The following is a 13,226-nucleotide window of genomic DNA, read 5'->3' as shown; positions in this document are numbered from 1 at the left end:
AAATAAATGCACATAGATGATGTTTTTTAGGGCTGAATGACAAACATGACGTCAGCTAACCTCGATCATTTTGGTTGTCTAAATACAGACTATAACAAAATTGATTTGATTCCTTAATTATAACTTATTGAAAGGGCAGTTACAAATTTCACTTATTCTTGCTATGGTCACTAAAGCACAAACATTTTTGTGCTCAAATATCAACCTATCAATAGCTACCAACTGTAAAACCAGTCTTTAGTTTTTCAAAGTCAAAATAATTAACTTGAAATATATTTCATTGTCAAATAAGTTGTAAAAGAATTATTTCAAACAAATCCAAAACTTATTTTTGTTTATAGAAACAAGACAACACACAGTAAAATTGAGGAAATACAATAGTTTTTTCAATATAGTACGACAAGCCATTTTTTCTGTAAAGGACCAAATATTAGATACTATCACAAAACATTTTATCACTCATTCAAAAAAAGAATCATTCAGTTGCCCCAGGAAAAAACACACTGAAATTATTTTAGATAGCATAATAAGCTAGAGGATATAGAACATTTGAAAAACAGTTCCAAAAAATGGAATACTAAAGATGCAACATTAATTCTTAGTACATTTGTTATGGTAATGAATTAAAGCATTATAGAATATATTCAAGTCAGAAATCCTGTAGTATGAAGACATACCTTCATATGTGAACATATTATTTTATATTAATAATAATTATTCTGGTATTTATATCAGATTTATCATCAGATTTTCTTTCCTGAATTTACTAATAATTTGACCATGGAACACAAAAATATTTCATTCATTCTATAGTACTTTGTTTTAATTATTATTTAGAACATAAATCAATGTAAAAATGTGGGTATATACATACAAAAATACATAAAACTAAAAAGCAAAAAAATGGCATTTAACATTTAGCCATAATAATATATGACATACTACAGGTCACATGTACATTTTCATTCATGATAACTTAGTATGCCTAATAATTATGTTAAAACAATATTCTTAAAATGCTTATTTATACAATGGAATCTTAAAATGTGTGTGATTTGAACCATTTACACTGTCTTAAGCACTCAAAAGAAAGAAACTTTCTTCTGAATAGTTCCTAAATTTTGGCTCAAATCGGCTGAGGTCCAATTCTAACGGAGAATCATTCTCTAATACTTACTGTCCTATGTTACTTATGATTCCAAATGTTGTCAACAATACTGAGTAGTACCAAAAGGGCTGGATGGAGGGGGTGGGCAGGGATACAGCAGCTGCTTCTGCATTTCCAGAACTAGCATCCCAGACGGCCCTGTCCTGGGCTTACTCTAAATAAAGCTATTGCCTCCAATATGAATATCCATAAGGCTCCAATTAACATGGGTTTGTCTAACCTCTGATATTTGGGGTGAAGGATTAGGTTTAATTTCTCCCTGGTTGGCATCTAACTAAATTTTAGGTAGAGTCAAACTCTGAAGCCATAATTTAACACTCCGAAAGTCCAATTAAGTTACAAAAACATAGGCTTTAGAGTCTGAAAACATCAAACTTTAACCTAATTGGGTTTCTTGTGTAATAACAGCTGAAAGTTGTTTCTTAATCATTAGTAGTTGTCCATTCTAGAAACTGTAATAAGCTTGGCAGGGTCCTGTGTATTATTAAGACTGCTTAGTATTTTTTCTCTAAAACCATACCCTTCCCGAAATCATGGCATAAGACTTCTTTGATGATGATAGAAATTCTATATGTAAAACAAGTATATAATTAACCCAAGAATTTCACTGATTTCCTTCACAATTGTGTTCCAAATGAAATTTCAAAATAAAAGCCAAGTAGTTTTACACTTTAGAATACATGCTCCAAAGTTAACCCATTAAGCACTTAATAATGCACTCTAAATTGTTTCTTTACCATTATCAGTTAATATTCATCAAATGCCCAACTGATTAGTTTCTCCCTATTGGACATTTTTTATATATCACATTCCTAATACCCACATAGAGGCATTAAAATTGTGTACTTGCCGGATCTTCCCACTGTTAACGATGAAAAATAAAATAAGGTGCTGCAACACATTTTTTTCTTGACTGTAAGCTGTTATTTGGCATAATATCTCAGGTCTTCTCTTTAGTCAAGAAAAGGAAAACTTCCCTTCCTGGAATACTTTTTCAGTTTTTCTTCTTCTGAAACAGACAGGCAGGTAGATTCCTTCCAATCTGATATATTGTTTTGAGATATGTAACTTCCATTTCTGGGTACATAACATTGAGAAAATTTAGCAACCAGACAGATGAAACTTCTCAGCCTAAACCGCAGAGAATAAGACCATGTATTTGCCTAGTGCAGAACTAGCACCCAGATCTCATGTTTCCCCAGCCCATTTTCTACTGTCTCATCTCCCAATACATTTAAAAGGAGAAAATACGACTGGGTAGGGTGATATGCACTTTTTTTGTGAGCTGTTCTCAGAAATAACATTCAAATTGAATTGTTTTGCTTAGGGGTACATATCAACATTTTGAAGCAAGATCTATAGGTTCTGAGGTTCTTACTTTGGAAATGGATTTAGAAAAAAATGGGTTCATCTTAGTTCCAAACCAAAAAGCTTTAGTTTTTGAACTATCAAAGAGTTGTTAAAAGGACTGACAGTCTTCGAGTGCCGGGTTACTGAGATGCTACTCTAACTCAAATAATGAATTAATTAATTTAGTTATGGCTTATATTGGACAGTACCCTTTAAGAGACATATTTGTTATTTTTAGAAAGAAGAATTTGAAAACCTAGGGAGCCCCTAGGTTTATAATCTCTATAAAGCATTTGGAAACATGTTTTTAGGCCTATCAATACAAGGAGCCTAAGGGCTGAGAATTTCAAAAGGCAGAAGAATGAAGAGGAGTGAAGTTATCGCTTCCGGGTTCTCACAGTGCTATCCAGTTCTCATTTTCTTATCTACAAAGGTAAAAAAAGAAACTCAATAATACTATTAAAACCATGCTGGCCAACATGGTGAAACCCCGTCTCTACTAAAAATATAAAAATTAGCTGGGTGTGGTGGCACATGCATATAGTCCCAGCTACTTGGGAGGCTGAGGCAGGAGAATCGCTTGAACCCGAGAGGCGGAGGTTGGAGTGAGCCGAGATCACGCCACTGCACTCCAGCCTGGCAAAAGAGCAAGACTCTGTTTCAAAAAAAAAAAAAAAAAAAAGCAACTATTACTTCCTCTTAAGGATGCAAAATATTTATGATGTATCCTCAAATCATTGCATGATCTCTAAGAAGAAGAAGCAGCCAGACAAAATAGCTAGGAAAAAAATCACTGAGTTCCATTAATGAAAAATGTAATAACAACAGCAAAGTAGTGTAATTGGTCTCCGTTTGAAAATGGAAAAAACTGATGCTTGTGGGTGGCTTTGATCTACCTGCATTCAAAGAAAAGCAAGTTCTGTCTTTAAATTGGAAAACTTTAGTCAGGCAGGAGAAGTCAAGCTGAGCGGTCACTGGAAATGTTGTCCAATGAATCAGCGATCTATATTTAAATTTTTGGATTTTATATCCCAGCCATGAAATGAACCAATTCTAGTTAATGAAAAATAAACTGGAAAACATCTGTGCAATTTTGGAGATCCCAAGGCTATAATAAAAGCAACTGCTAGCATGTGTATAGTACTTTACTATTTCTGAAGCTCTTTTAACATATTTGATTTCATTTAGTCCTTACAACAACTCTGTGAGGTAAGTGTTATCAACCCCACGGTAAGTCAAGGAAACAGAGGCTTTATACGTGTTTAAGAAACTTGCCTAAAGTTGTGGATTTAATAATGAAGGAAGCCAGTCTGGGCACAGAGCAGTTCTCTTTCCATCTGTCACCCATGTCCCAACCCTGTCTCATCTCTGCTTTGCAATTGTTAGATGAGTGAGAGATTGGAAAGACAAAGCTATTTTTAATTAAACATGTTGGGACACTTTATATCCTGAGTCACTCTTTAGGATACTCATATTATGAATCTGAATTCCCCAAACATGAAGATAATGATCTTGTTAATATCCAGCATAGCACAGGATACCCTTGTAACACTGATCAAAATACGTTTACAATGTCCAAGAGAAAGTCCAGAGTACCTTAAGCAATCCTTTTCTACTCTTTTAATAAAATTTGGCTTTCCTTATACAAATCTGACTTTAAAACAACCTCGCAGTGGGGGAAAAAAGATATTTTTGGCCAGTCAACATTTCCTCTCACCTTCAGCATCTCAGTTTTCATGCTTTTCTTGACCAATAATATGTGAGGAACCAAAAGGAGGCCACTGCCAGTTGTAAAGTTACCGTTTTGAAATGCAAGGTGATTGATAGCTTCTAATAGAACTCTAAACTGGCCACAATGAGCAGGAGCTCATTACACCCCAGGCACTTGTACTCCTAGGAGGTACCATCCCATCTCCTGGACACTGTTTAAGGCTGCATTTTCTGATGCACAAATTAATTTTAATGGATGAAAACATAATTTCTCTGAAGTTTTCTCTGAATATTAAGACTGATGATGAGCTCTCTTTGTTCAGAAATAGTGCCACATTTTATGTGACTTTTAAACCAATCAAGTCTTACTTATGTTAGAAATGAAAATAAAAGAAACCAACAACAAAATATAAAGCTAGGGTGGTTATGATTTTTCCTTTAAAAATATAACTTCTGTTGTATTTCTGGGAATCAGACCTGCATATTTTAGTACAGCATGTTTCCATTAATATTCCATACAAAATAATGTCTAGTTTTTGGTAGCAATATGAAAATGCAACTAGAAACACAGTCTCATACCCAATGAATTGATTTATGGTTATATTAATAAAGTGTATTTGTTCTTGTGATTTCTAGCTCAATTCAGCTAATGAGCCAAAAAGTCAATCACAAGAATCAAGTTGCATGAACGCAAGGCTCAAGTTGAAACAGGAATGAATTTGATGGACTTGGAAGATTTAGGCGAGTCCTTCCACATACCCGTGCTGTTTGTTGGGCTTCGATTGTTAGAATAAAAAGTCTGTCTTCTGCTCATACTGTCAGTATCTTCTTTGTTGAATTTTTCCTTCATGTTTTGGCAGCATGGGAAGCTTTGAACACAGTCCTGAAGGAGATGGCCACTAAAAAACATGTATATCCAGGGATTACAGCAGCTGTTCAAGGAACCCAGTAATGCAGTGATGGTGATGGTAGGGTTTTCCGATTCTGCATGAAAAATATAAAGGGAAATCATGTAATGTAAGTGAACCATGGATAAACTCATTTTTCTATTAACTAATTAAGAAGGCATAACCTTCTGGATTATCATAGAAAATGAACTATTTTGTTTATCAATCAGGGAAATGGGGAGTGTTTGAAAATTGCTTGACTATAAAATATTTTTGTAAGCAAGATGTCTTAAAATTAATTCAAGTATTTTTAAAACACTATCAAAATATTTAAATAGAATTGAGTGGGAATTTTATGAGGTTAAGACTATTAAATAATTGATTTAAAAAATCTCTATCTTCTATACTCGAACTAGCATGTGCTAATGACACAGCAGTTACAGAATGGCTACAATTGTAATGAAATTTTAAGATAATTTTAAATAACCATGTATACCAAATTGTATTTATCCTAATAACTCAGGAAAAAATATTGCATTAGGGATCAAGTTTAGTAGTTTTAAATGTTCTTATAATATGAAAACCGTACAGAAGAAGTCCCTGGATGATATAAGCTTTAGTTGTTTTCCTTTGGTTAGAAATTTGGTTCGATTTTAAAAGAAAACCATCTGTGGTTGTGGTTCAAACAAATTATATTAAGAAGAACAGCAGAATTAGGAAATTCCAACAGGATTCTAAAATATTTTATGATAATTAGCACTGGTAAACTGCATAAATATTATAACCTTTCACAGTGGAGCTACCGTGCTGATAATATACCTTTTCTAAAAATAAGAATAATCAATAAACACTGACTTTTCCTTGATTATTAAATATAAACTTGGATCTTCTCACTCTTGTTATGCCAGAAAACAATTACAGGTTATTATTTAATCATACTTAGTGCTAAGATGCTGCTATCAAAGGTGATCAGGAGCCATGGGTAAGATGGTATTCACAAAGAATGAAAATCACCAACATATCTATGCACAATTGAAGTTTTTATTACTTGAGTGTAAATTCTGCTAAAGCAATAATTAGACTGAATTTCTTTATTTGATGGACAATATGAAGAGGCTTCAAAGATCAAGCAAGATAAGAAATAGTAAACCAAAAATAAAGTGTTTATATTGTATTTTTCATTATCGCTAGTATTATAGTCAGTAAGAATAACTAAGTTAAATTCATACTGAAATGTTTTATTTGCAAATATAACTTCCAAAGCATATTACATACCTCCTCTACTCCAATTCCAAAAAGCAAAAGGAGAACAGCTACTCCCAGATACCTATTTCCTGTTACCAGAAACATTCTGGTAACAACTGTACCATTGAATTTATTTGGTTTGAGTTCCGACAAGCATTGGAATTTATTTAGTTTGAGTTTTTGTCTTTACTAGAAGAAAATATTTTCAAGATGCAAAATTAAATAATTTTTTTTGTAAGTCACTGTGAAGTTAGTTTTTCTAGTTTGGGAAGGAATTAAAATCAAACACAATAGTAGGTGTAGAGAACATTTCCAGTAAACTACTGTAAGAGTTGGGTGGAGAGATGTAGAGCCGTGTGGTCAAATGAGTGGTGAAAGACTAATGAATTAGTGTAATGAATTTAGTTTATCAATAATTCTGCTTTGAAATACCAAGAAAAAACTATTAATCATTGTTAGAAAAAAAATAGATTATAACGAGAAAGGAACATTATTAGCTAAATGCCAAATTGGAATTACTCACCTTCTAAAGAATTTTTCTCCAGCTTTCTTTAGAAATACATATCTGTTTCTATCCTTGCCCCTGAGGCATTTCTACACATTTTTAAAATTAATTGTAATACTTTTCATAATCCAACAAAAAGCAGTTGTGACAGTAAAAATATTTCCCTGAATCCAATAGACCTGAAATGGTGTTAATACAGTAGCTAGTGATTTAGCAAAAGTCATTCTTCGGCTTTGTAGTTGCTTGGCTGACTCTAGGACACAGTTTCTGGAATTGTGGTCTTAGGATCATTGCACACTACAAATGCAGAGTCCTGAGCCCCATTCCAGACATTCTTAATTAGAATGTCTGCATGGGGAATCCAGGAATATGCTTTTTTTTTTTTAAACAGTGTTCCTCCAAGGTGCGACTCTTATGTACACATAGAAGTTTAAAAACTACTGCCCTAGAAGATACTATGAAGAAAATTGCTAGATTCTCATTTTCTCTCTCTCTCTCTCTCTCTCTCTCTCTCTCACACACACACACACACACACACACACACACACACTCCTATCCCTGCACTTTCCTCTATTTTCCCGGCACGTACCGGTCCAGACGGACTTGGGATCCCAGACAGACCACATCTGGATGATGAAGAAAGGCGCCCAGCAGACGATGTAAGCCGTCACGATCACAAAAGTCATCTTCACCGTGCGGATCTTGGCCCGGGAAATGGACTTCACGCTGCTGACACAGGGTGCGAGCAGGAACCCCTTTTGGAAGGCCACACCCGCTTGCTCTGCACCCTTGCTCTGGCGCGACGCCGTCTTCCCGCGGACGTTGCGCCAGATGTTGTAGCAGATGAAGCCGTAGCAGGTACCCAAGATGACCACGGGCGCCACAAAGATGCCGCCCGTCATCCAGGTCACGTAGGCACGAGAACCCCAGGGCTGGATGAAGGTGGCCCAGCAGTCGCGGGCCTTGGTGACATTGTTCACCTCGATCATGGAGAAGACGAAGTACTGCGGCGTGCTCAGCACGAAGCTCAGCACCCAGGCGGCCGCGATCATGAGGCGCGAGCGGCGCGCGGGCTGTTGCAGAGTCTTGAGCGGGTGGCACACGGCGATGTAGCGGTCGGCTGTCATGACTACCAGCATGTAGGCCGACGCGAACATGCCGAACACCTGCAGGTGCTTCACCACGCGGCACAGCCAGTCGGGGCCGCGGAAGCGGTAGGTGATGTCCCAGCACATTTGCGGCAGCACCTGGAAGAATGCCACGGCCAGGTCGGCCAGGCTGAGGTGTCGGATGAAGAGATGCATGCGGGACGTCTTGCGCGGCGTCCGGTGCAGAGCCAGCAGTACGCTGCTGTTGCCCAGCACGGCCACCGCGAAAGTCACCGCCAGCACGGCGATCTCCAGTTTGGCCAGCTCCTCGTTGCGCACGTCCCTCGGTGGGCCGTTGCCTTCCCCGAGGGCTTCGGCCTCCCGGCTTGTGTTGCTAGCGCCGGTGGCCAGGGGCCACCATGGGCTGGAGTTGCCCGAGGGCCCCGCGTCGGGACCGGCGGAGAGACGCATGCTGTCCATGCAGTTCCTACTTGGCCCTCTTCGGAGCTCCAGCCCTCGCGGGCCGCTCCCTCCCCGTCTCGGAGGACTTGGGCTCCTCGTCCGAAGCGCAGGGTCTTTGGCGCGCTCGCAGCTTGCCGGGCTCTGCGATCCCTCCAGTGGGCGTCTCCCGGAGCAGCGTCCCGCCTGCCCACTGAGCAGCTCTCAGCAGGGTGAGCTGGCCCCTCTCCCTGCTCTGCCTTTTTTCAACTTCGGCGAGGTCGGGAAGGTGAGCTCCGAGCTTCCGGAAGCACTGGGTTCCCAACTCAAGTATTTATGCGGTGATTGTTTCCTTGGGACGCGCTCCCTCCCGCCCTATTGCCGGAAGACTGCTGGTTGCCTACTCCCCGCTCCCTGGAGTTTTATTTTTTTTATTTTTTCCTCTCCCTACGTCGGTGTTTGTCCTCTGCATCACTGTTGAGGGGGTGGAGCTGGGAGACTCGCAGATTCCTCCGCACAGTAGGTGGGATCGTGGCGCTTTCCCGCTTTTCCTTTCCAAAAACTTGGACAACTGGACGCGTCATGCCTTTTCTGGGCTCGTAGCCGTTTCCACAAGTTTCCCTCACTAGCCTTCCTCGCTAGCCTCCTTAACCATGCATTTGACTTCAACAGGCACGCTAAGCGCGATACCTGGAAACCTCCAGTCCACGCACCGGCGTCCACGCATCTAGCTCCTGCACCTGAACCTGGCTCTCGACCTCACCTCCTCCAGTCCGGGTTTCTTCCTTCTCACCGAGCTCACCCGTGCAGCAGTCTGGCAAATTTTATTCCCCAGGCAAATTTTCCCGGGGCAAACATTTCTCCCCGCTCGTGACTTAAAGAGCTATCTCTTCCTAGTAACGTCTTTGATGCATGCTATTTATTACCCTATGTTTGCGACGGGAAGAACGCACTCATCACTTTGCAGCCCGCATGGCTGCTGTGCCTGTATTCACAGCGGGGTTTGGGGGGAGTGTCTCCTGGTTTTCTCTATGGAGACTAGGGACTTAAGGAGTTTTCTCTAGATTCCTGGGGTTTTCTGCGGGAAAAGCCTGATTCCCACAGCGGGGATGGCGGAAATTTGGCCGCAGTGGTCCGTGGGGACCGTCTGGTTACTACTGAGTCGTGGGGACATCTTTTTGGGTGGACAAAGAGCAGCTGCCGGACAGCGGCCACCCAGGCAGTGCTGTCCAGGGCAAGGGACAGAAAACCCGCCCGGCTCCTGTGCTCAGGAGTAAGAAAGAGGAAATCTCAAGAGAGGAAAGAGGCCCTGGGAAGGAGGGGAAACAACCACCTACCTAGTAATCCGTTACTGTGAACAGCTGGAGCCCCTCTGCAGGGCGGGAGGGAGGCAGAAATGCGATCTCCCTCAGCTCTGTTTTAACGTTGGTGAAGATATGCCTCGACGGACAGCAAGGGGGAGCTGTTTTCAGGCAATTTTACAAAGAAGGAAGAAAGGAAGCCGTTTCTGCAGTTATCTGCTATGTAGATGCAGGAGCATGACTTTGTTGGTCAGAACGTTTCTGTATTGTGGCCGTGGTATAAATTTGATTGCCTCAGAAAAATATCACCCTCTGTGAAACGTAGGCAAAAAATGCAAAAGATTTTATTCATTGCAGTTCTCAGTAATAATTCCACTTCACTATCCAGTTCGTTCATGCAGAGTTACCAAGGTTGTCACGTTGAGATGCTGGACTTGAAATCTGGAGTCCTGCTTCCTGTGGCTAGATAATCCTGGGTCTGTGCGTCTTATAAATGGAAATGAAAGGACCTGCCTTTCCTGTTGTTGAGGTCATCGGGAAGATCAAGTAAGACAATGTTCTGTATGGGGGAAATGCTCTAAAAACTGAAAGCTGTGTTGTGTTGGTTCATTTTCTCCAAGATATCCAGGAGGCAGAAGATTGAAATGGTTCAGGGATGGAAGGTAATAGGTAAAAGGTTTCCAGACCACCTGTCTGGAAAAAATCCTCCAAGCAATTAGGTAATAGTCACTGACTCAGAGAATTCACTTTCTTTTAAGTCACAAATTACACTATTAGTGCTCCTGATGAGAAAGAATGTTGACTGAACCTAGTGTCTGGGTATTGCAAAAGTGGTCTGTTGGCCACAGCCTAGTAATTTTGTATCTCTTGGCCCTACACACTTGAGCTTTTAGGTTTTTTTCAGGAGAGGAAATCTGCAATACAGGCTCACCAATATCTCTGTGGAGGTTCTTATTCCAGGAGATAGGGTGGTGGCCTCTCAGGAAATCATCTGTGTCAGACAATCTAATCCAATTATAAAACTATATCCAATTATCCAAATTATAAAAATAATCTCTCAAGTTATGTTGGTGGATACAGTTGGAAGATATTATTGTTCAGTGACAACAGTACCAATTATCCATATATATCAAATATATATGCTTGATACATAGATGTATGTTTATATGTATGCATCTGGCCATTCTATGTATCATGTATCAATCAATCATCTATCTGTCTATCTATCTATCTATCTATCTATCATCCATCTATCTGTCTCTCGCTGGTTGTGCTGGATGCCATGGGGCCTGGAAAGCAGGAAAAAAAATGTTCATCGCAGATTGTAGAACCAGTCCCTTTTTTTAACCCATAGAGTTTTAAACATGTTTTAACTGGTTTTATATACAAAGGAAAGCAGGACTATTACATATGAGGCACTACTCATATGCCTCACTGGACCTGCTATTAAAGTTACCCCATAGAGAGTAAAATAATTGTGGTCTCAAAATATGAAAAAGAAAACACCACAGACAATATTTTATGTGGCACCTTGTGCTTTTTCTTAGAGCAATTTACATTTTCTCTGTACTTTTTGTATTATTAAGACTTACCTTTTCCCTCTTACTCTTTGTAGACTTCAGTTAACAAATTTTAGTGGTGAAATAATGAAAAAAATAAGGAAGCTGTGCATACATATCCTGGAATAATCATTCTCTTTCATTTACCAATCTTCTTTCCTCTCACTTCATAATTCCAGATATTTGAGAAGTACTTCAGTTCATGGAAGCAGCTATCTCCTTCACTTACTAGCAGTAAGACTTTGTTTTCATCTTCGAGTTTCAAATTCTTCACTGTAAAATCTTGGTGATTAAACACAATGCAGTTGCTGCAAGGATTATATAAATGGTTGTTTAAATTTCTGGCATTTTATCGGTGTTCAAAACATTTTCTTTTTTTCATACATGTAAATCCTCCAAATTACCATCTATTTTACCATTAACATTTTCCCTTCCAATTAAAGCAACATATTCCCAATTTACATATGTGCAATGAGAAGAGTTTTGTGGTTAAATATGTTGGAGAAGTGCTGTGTATGCATCCCACCCTCTCCTGGTGATTTATACATAAAAAGGACCTGAGAAACTTCAGAAAAGAAACTTACTTAACCTTGTTCATCAATGTTTTCCAAGGTTATTTTACCATGGAAACCCCCCATTTTTTTACTTTCCCCATGGAATGGTGATGAACATGTCACAAGACAAGGTAACAGAGCAGGAGCATCACCATCCTGCCATTTTAAAGTTCACCTTGATCAAAAACCACCTAAATCCAAAAGGCATCAGCCTAATGGCTAAGGCCAGAATGACCATGAGCCACAAATAACATCTCTTACCAGAAACATTCCAAACCCCTCCCTGACCAGAGACATGTCAGCCCCAAGATAACCTCCCCTCCAACCAGATACATTCCAACCCTGCAACTGACTTCTCCGTTATACAGAAACATTCCACGCCGGTGATAAGTTCTGTTACCCTTAAACCAATAAATACTCTTAATCTGTAACAGAGAATGCTCCTGACTGAAATTGGCCAGAAGCCCCTCTCAGGTTTATTCTCCAAAATAAACCTGTCTTTGAATGTTGAGCCACTTTTTGTGTTTCTTTGCATATTTGATTGCTTCTTCTGCCCTATTGTTCAAGCAAAAATGCAGATTCACTGAGCCAGACTAAGGCATAAGTGACTATTCCTCTACCCTCTTCACATGTAAGTTATCTATTCAGTGAAAGACTAAAGACTCAAAAGAACACAACCATTTGTCTCTTATCTATCTATGACCTGAAACCTCCCACTTTGAGTTGTCCCACATTTCCAGATTGAACCAATGTACATCTTACTTATATTAATTGATGTCTTATGTCTCCCTAAAATGTATAAAACCAAGCTGTACCCTGACCACCTTGGGGACATGTCATCAGGACTTTGTTAGGTTGTGTCATGGGACTGTCCTTAACCTTGGCAAAAATAAACTTTCTAAATTGATTGAGACCTGTCTCAGATACTTTGGGTTCACAAAGACTAGGAAATCCTGTAGGATCTGCACTGGTTATTACATATTTTTGGTTTCCTCTTTGGTAAACCAAGTACAGGGCAATCATAGTAGTAATAGTAATAACAATGACACTAGTGACAATAATAATAGATAATATGAACATTTACTGACATTTGTTACCTATACAATAGGTAAAGTCAATGGCATAGTGCATGATAGTCCAATGATCACAACACCAAGAAGGATTTAACAAGATTTTATGCAACAAGTAAGGAGGACACCAGGGATAGTTCCCAAAGCAGTGTCTCCCCTAACAATGGTGAAAACAGGGCTTTTATTGGGCTGGTTAGCTCAGTCACTGTATGTAGAGGTGGAATAAAGGCAGCACAGATGCAGATCATGCTTCCAAATACTGGCATGTTTAGAAAATGACCAATAAGCTCCTCCTCGGGTGGGGTTTTTAGTATGATAATGAGGAGAGTTTGCCAAAGTTCATCTCCAGTC

General features: G+C 39.4%; 1 protein-coding gene across 1 annotated transcript; it reads right to left on the bottom strand.

Annotated features, from left to right (window-relative positions):
- Window positions 1-317: 317 nt before the first annotated feature.
- AVPR1A (arginine vasopressin receptor 1A) lies at window positions 318-11,693 on the bottom strand. The gene is made up of 2 exons (XM_003824811.5): window positions 7,455-11,693; window positions 318-5,212 (listed from the first exon to the last, which is right to left on the bottom strand). The coding sequence occupies exons 1-2, from the start codon at window positions 8,431-8,433 to the stop codon at window positions 4,926-4,928; spliced, it is 1,266 nt and encodes a 421-aa protein (XP_003824859.1). The 5' UTR covers window positions 8,434-11,693; the 3' UTR covers window positions 318-4,925.
- Between the last annotated feature and the right edge of the window lie 1,533 nt (window positions 11,694-13,226).

The sequence above is a fragment of the Pan paniscus genome, chromosome 10 (genome assembly GCF_029289425.2).
Source record: "Pan paniscus chromosome 10, NHGRI_mPanPan1-v2.0_pri, whole genome shotgun sequence".
NCBI lineage: Eukaryota > Metazoa > Chordata > Mammalia > Primates > Hominidae > Pan > Pan paniscus.
This window is presented reverse-complemented; position numbering and strand designations above follow the sequence as displayed.

Excerpts from the sequence above, each read along its gene's own strand:
- AVPR1A (XM_003824811.5), bottom strand. The coding sequence starts at position 8,433 with ATGGACAGCATGCGTCTCTCCGCCGGTCCCGACGCGGGGCCCTCGGGC. Across the intron at positions 5,213-7,454 it reads TCCCAAGTCCGTCTGGACCG|AATCGGAAAACCCTACCATC; the intron begins GTACGTGCCGGG and ends TTTTTCATGCAG.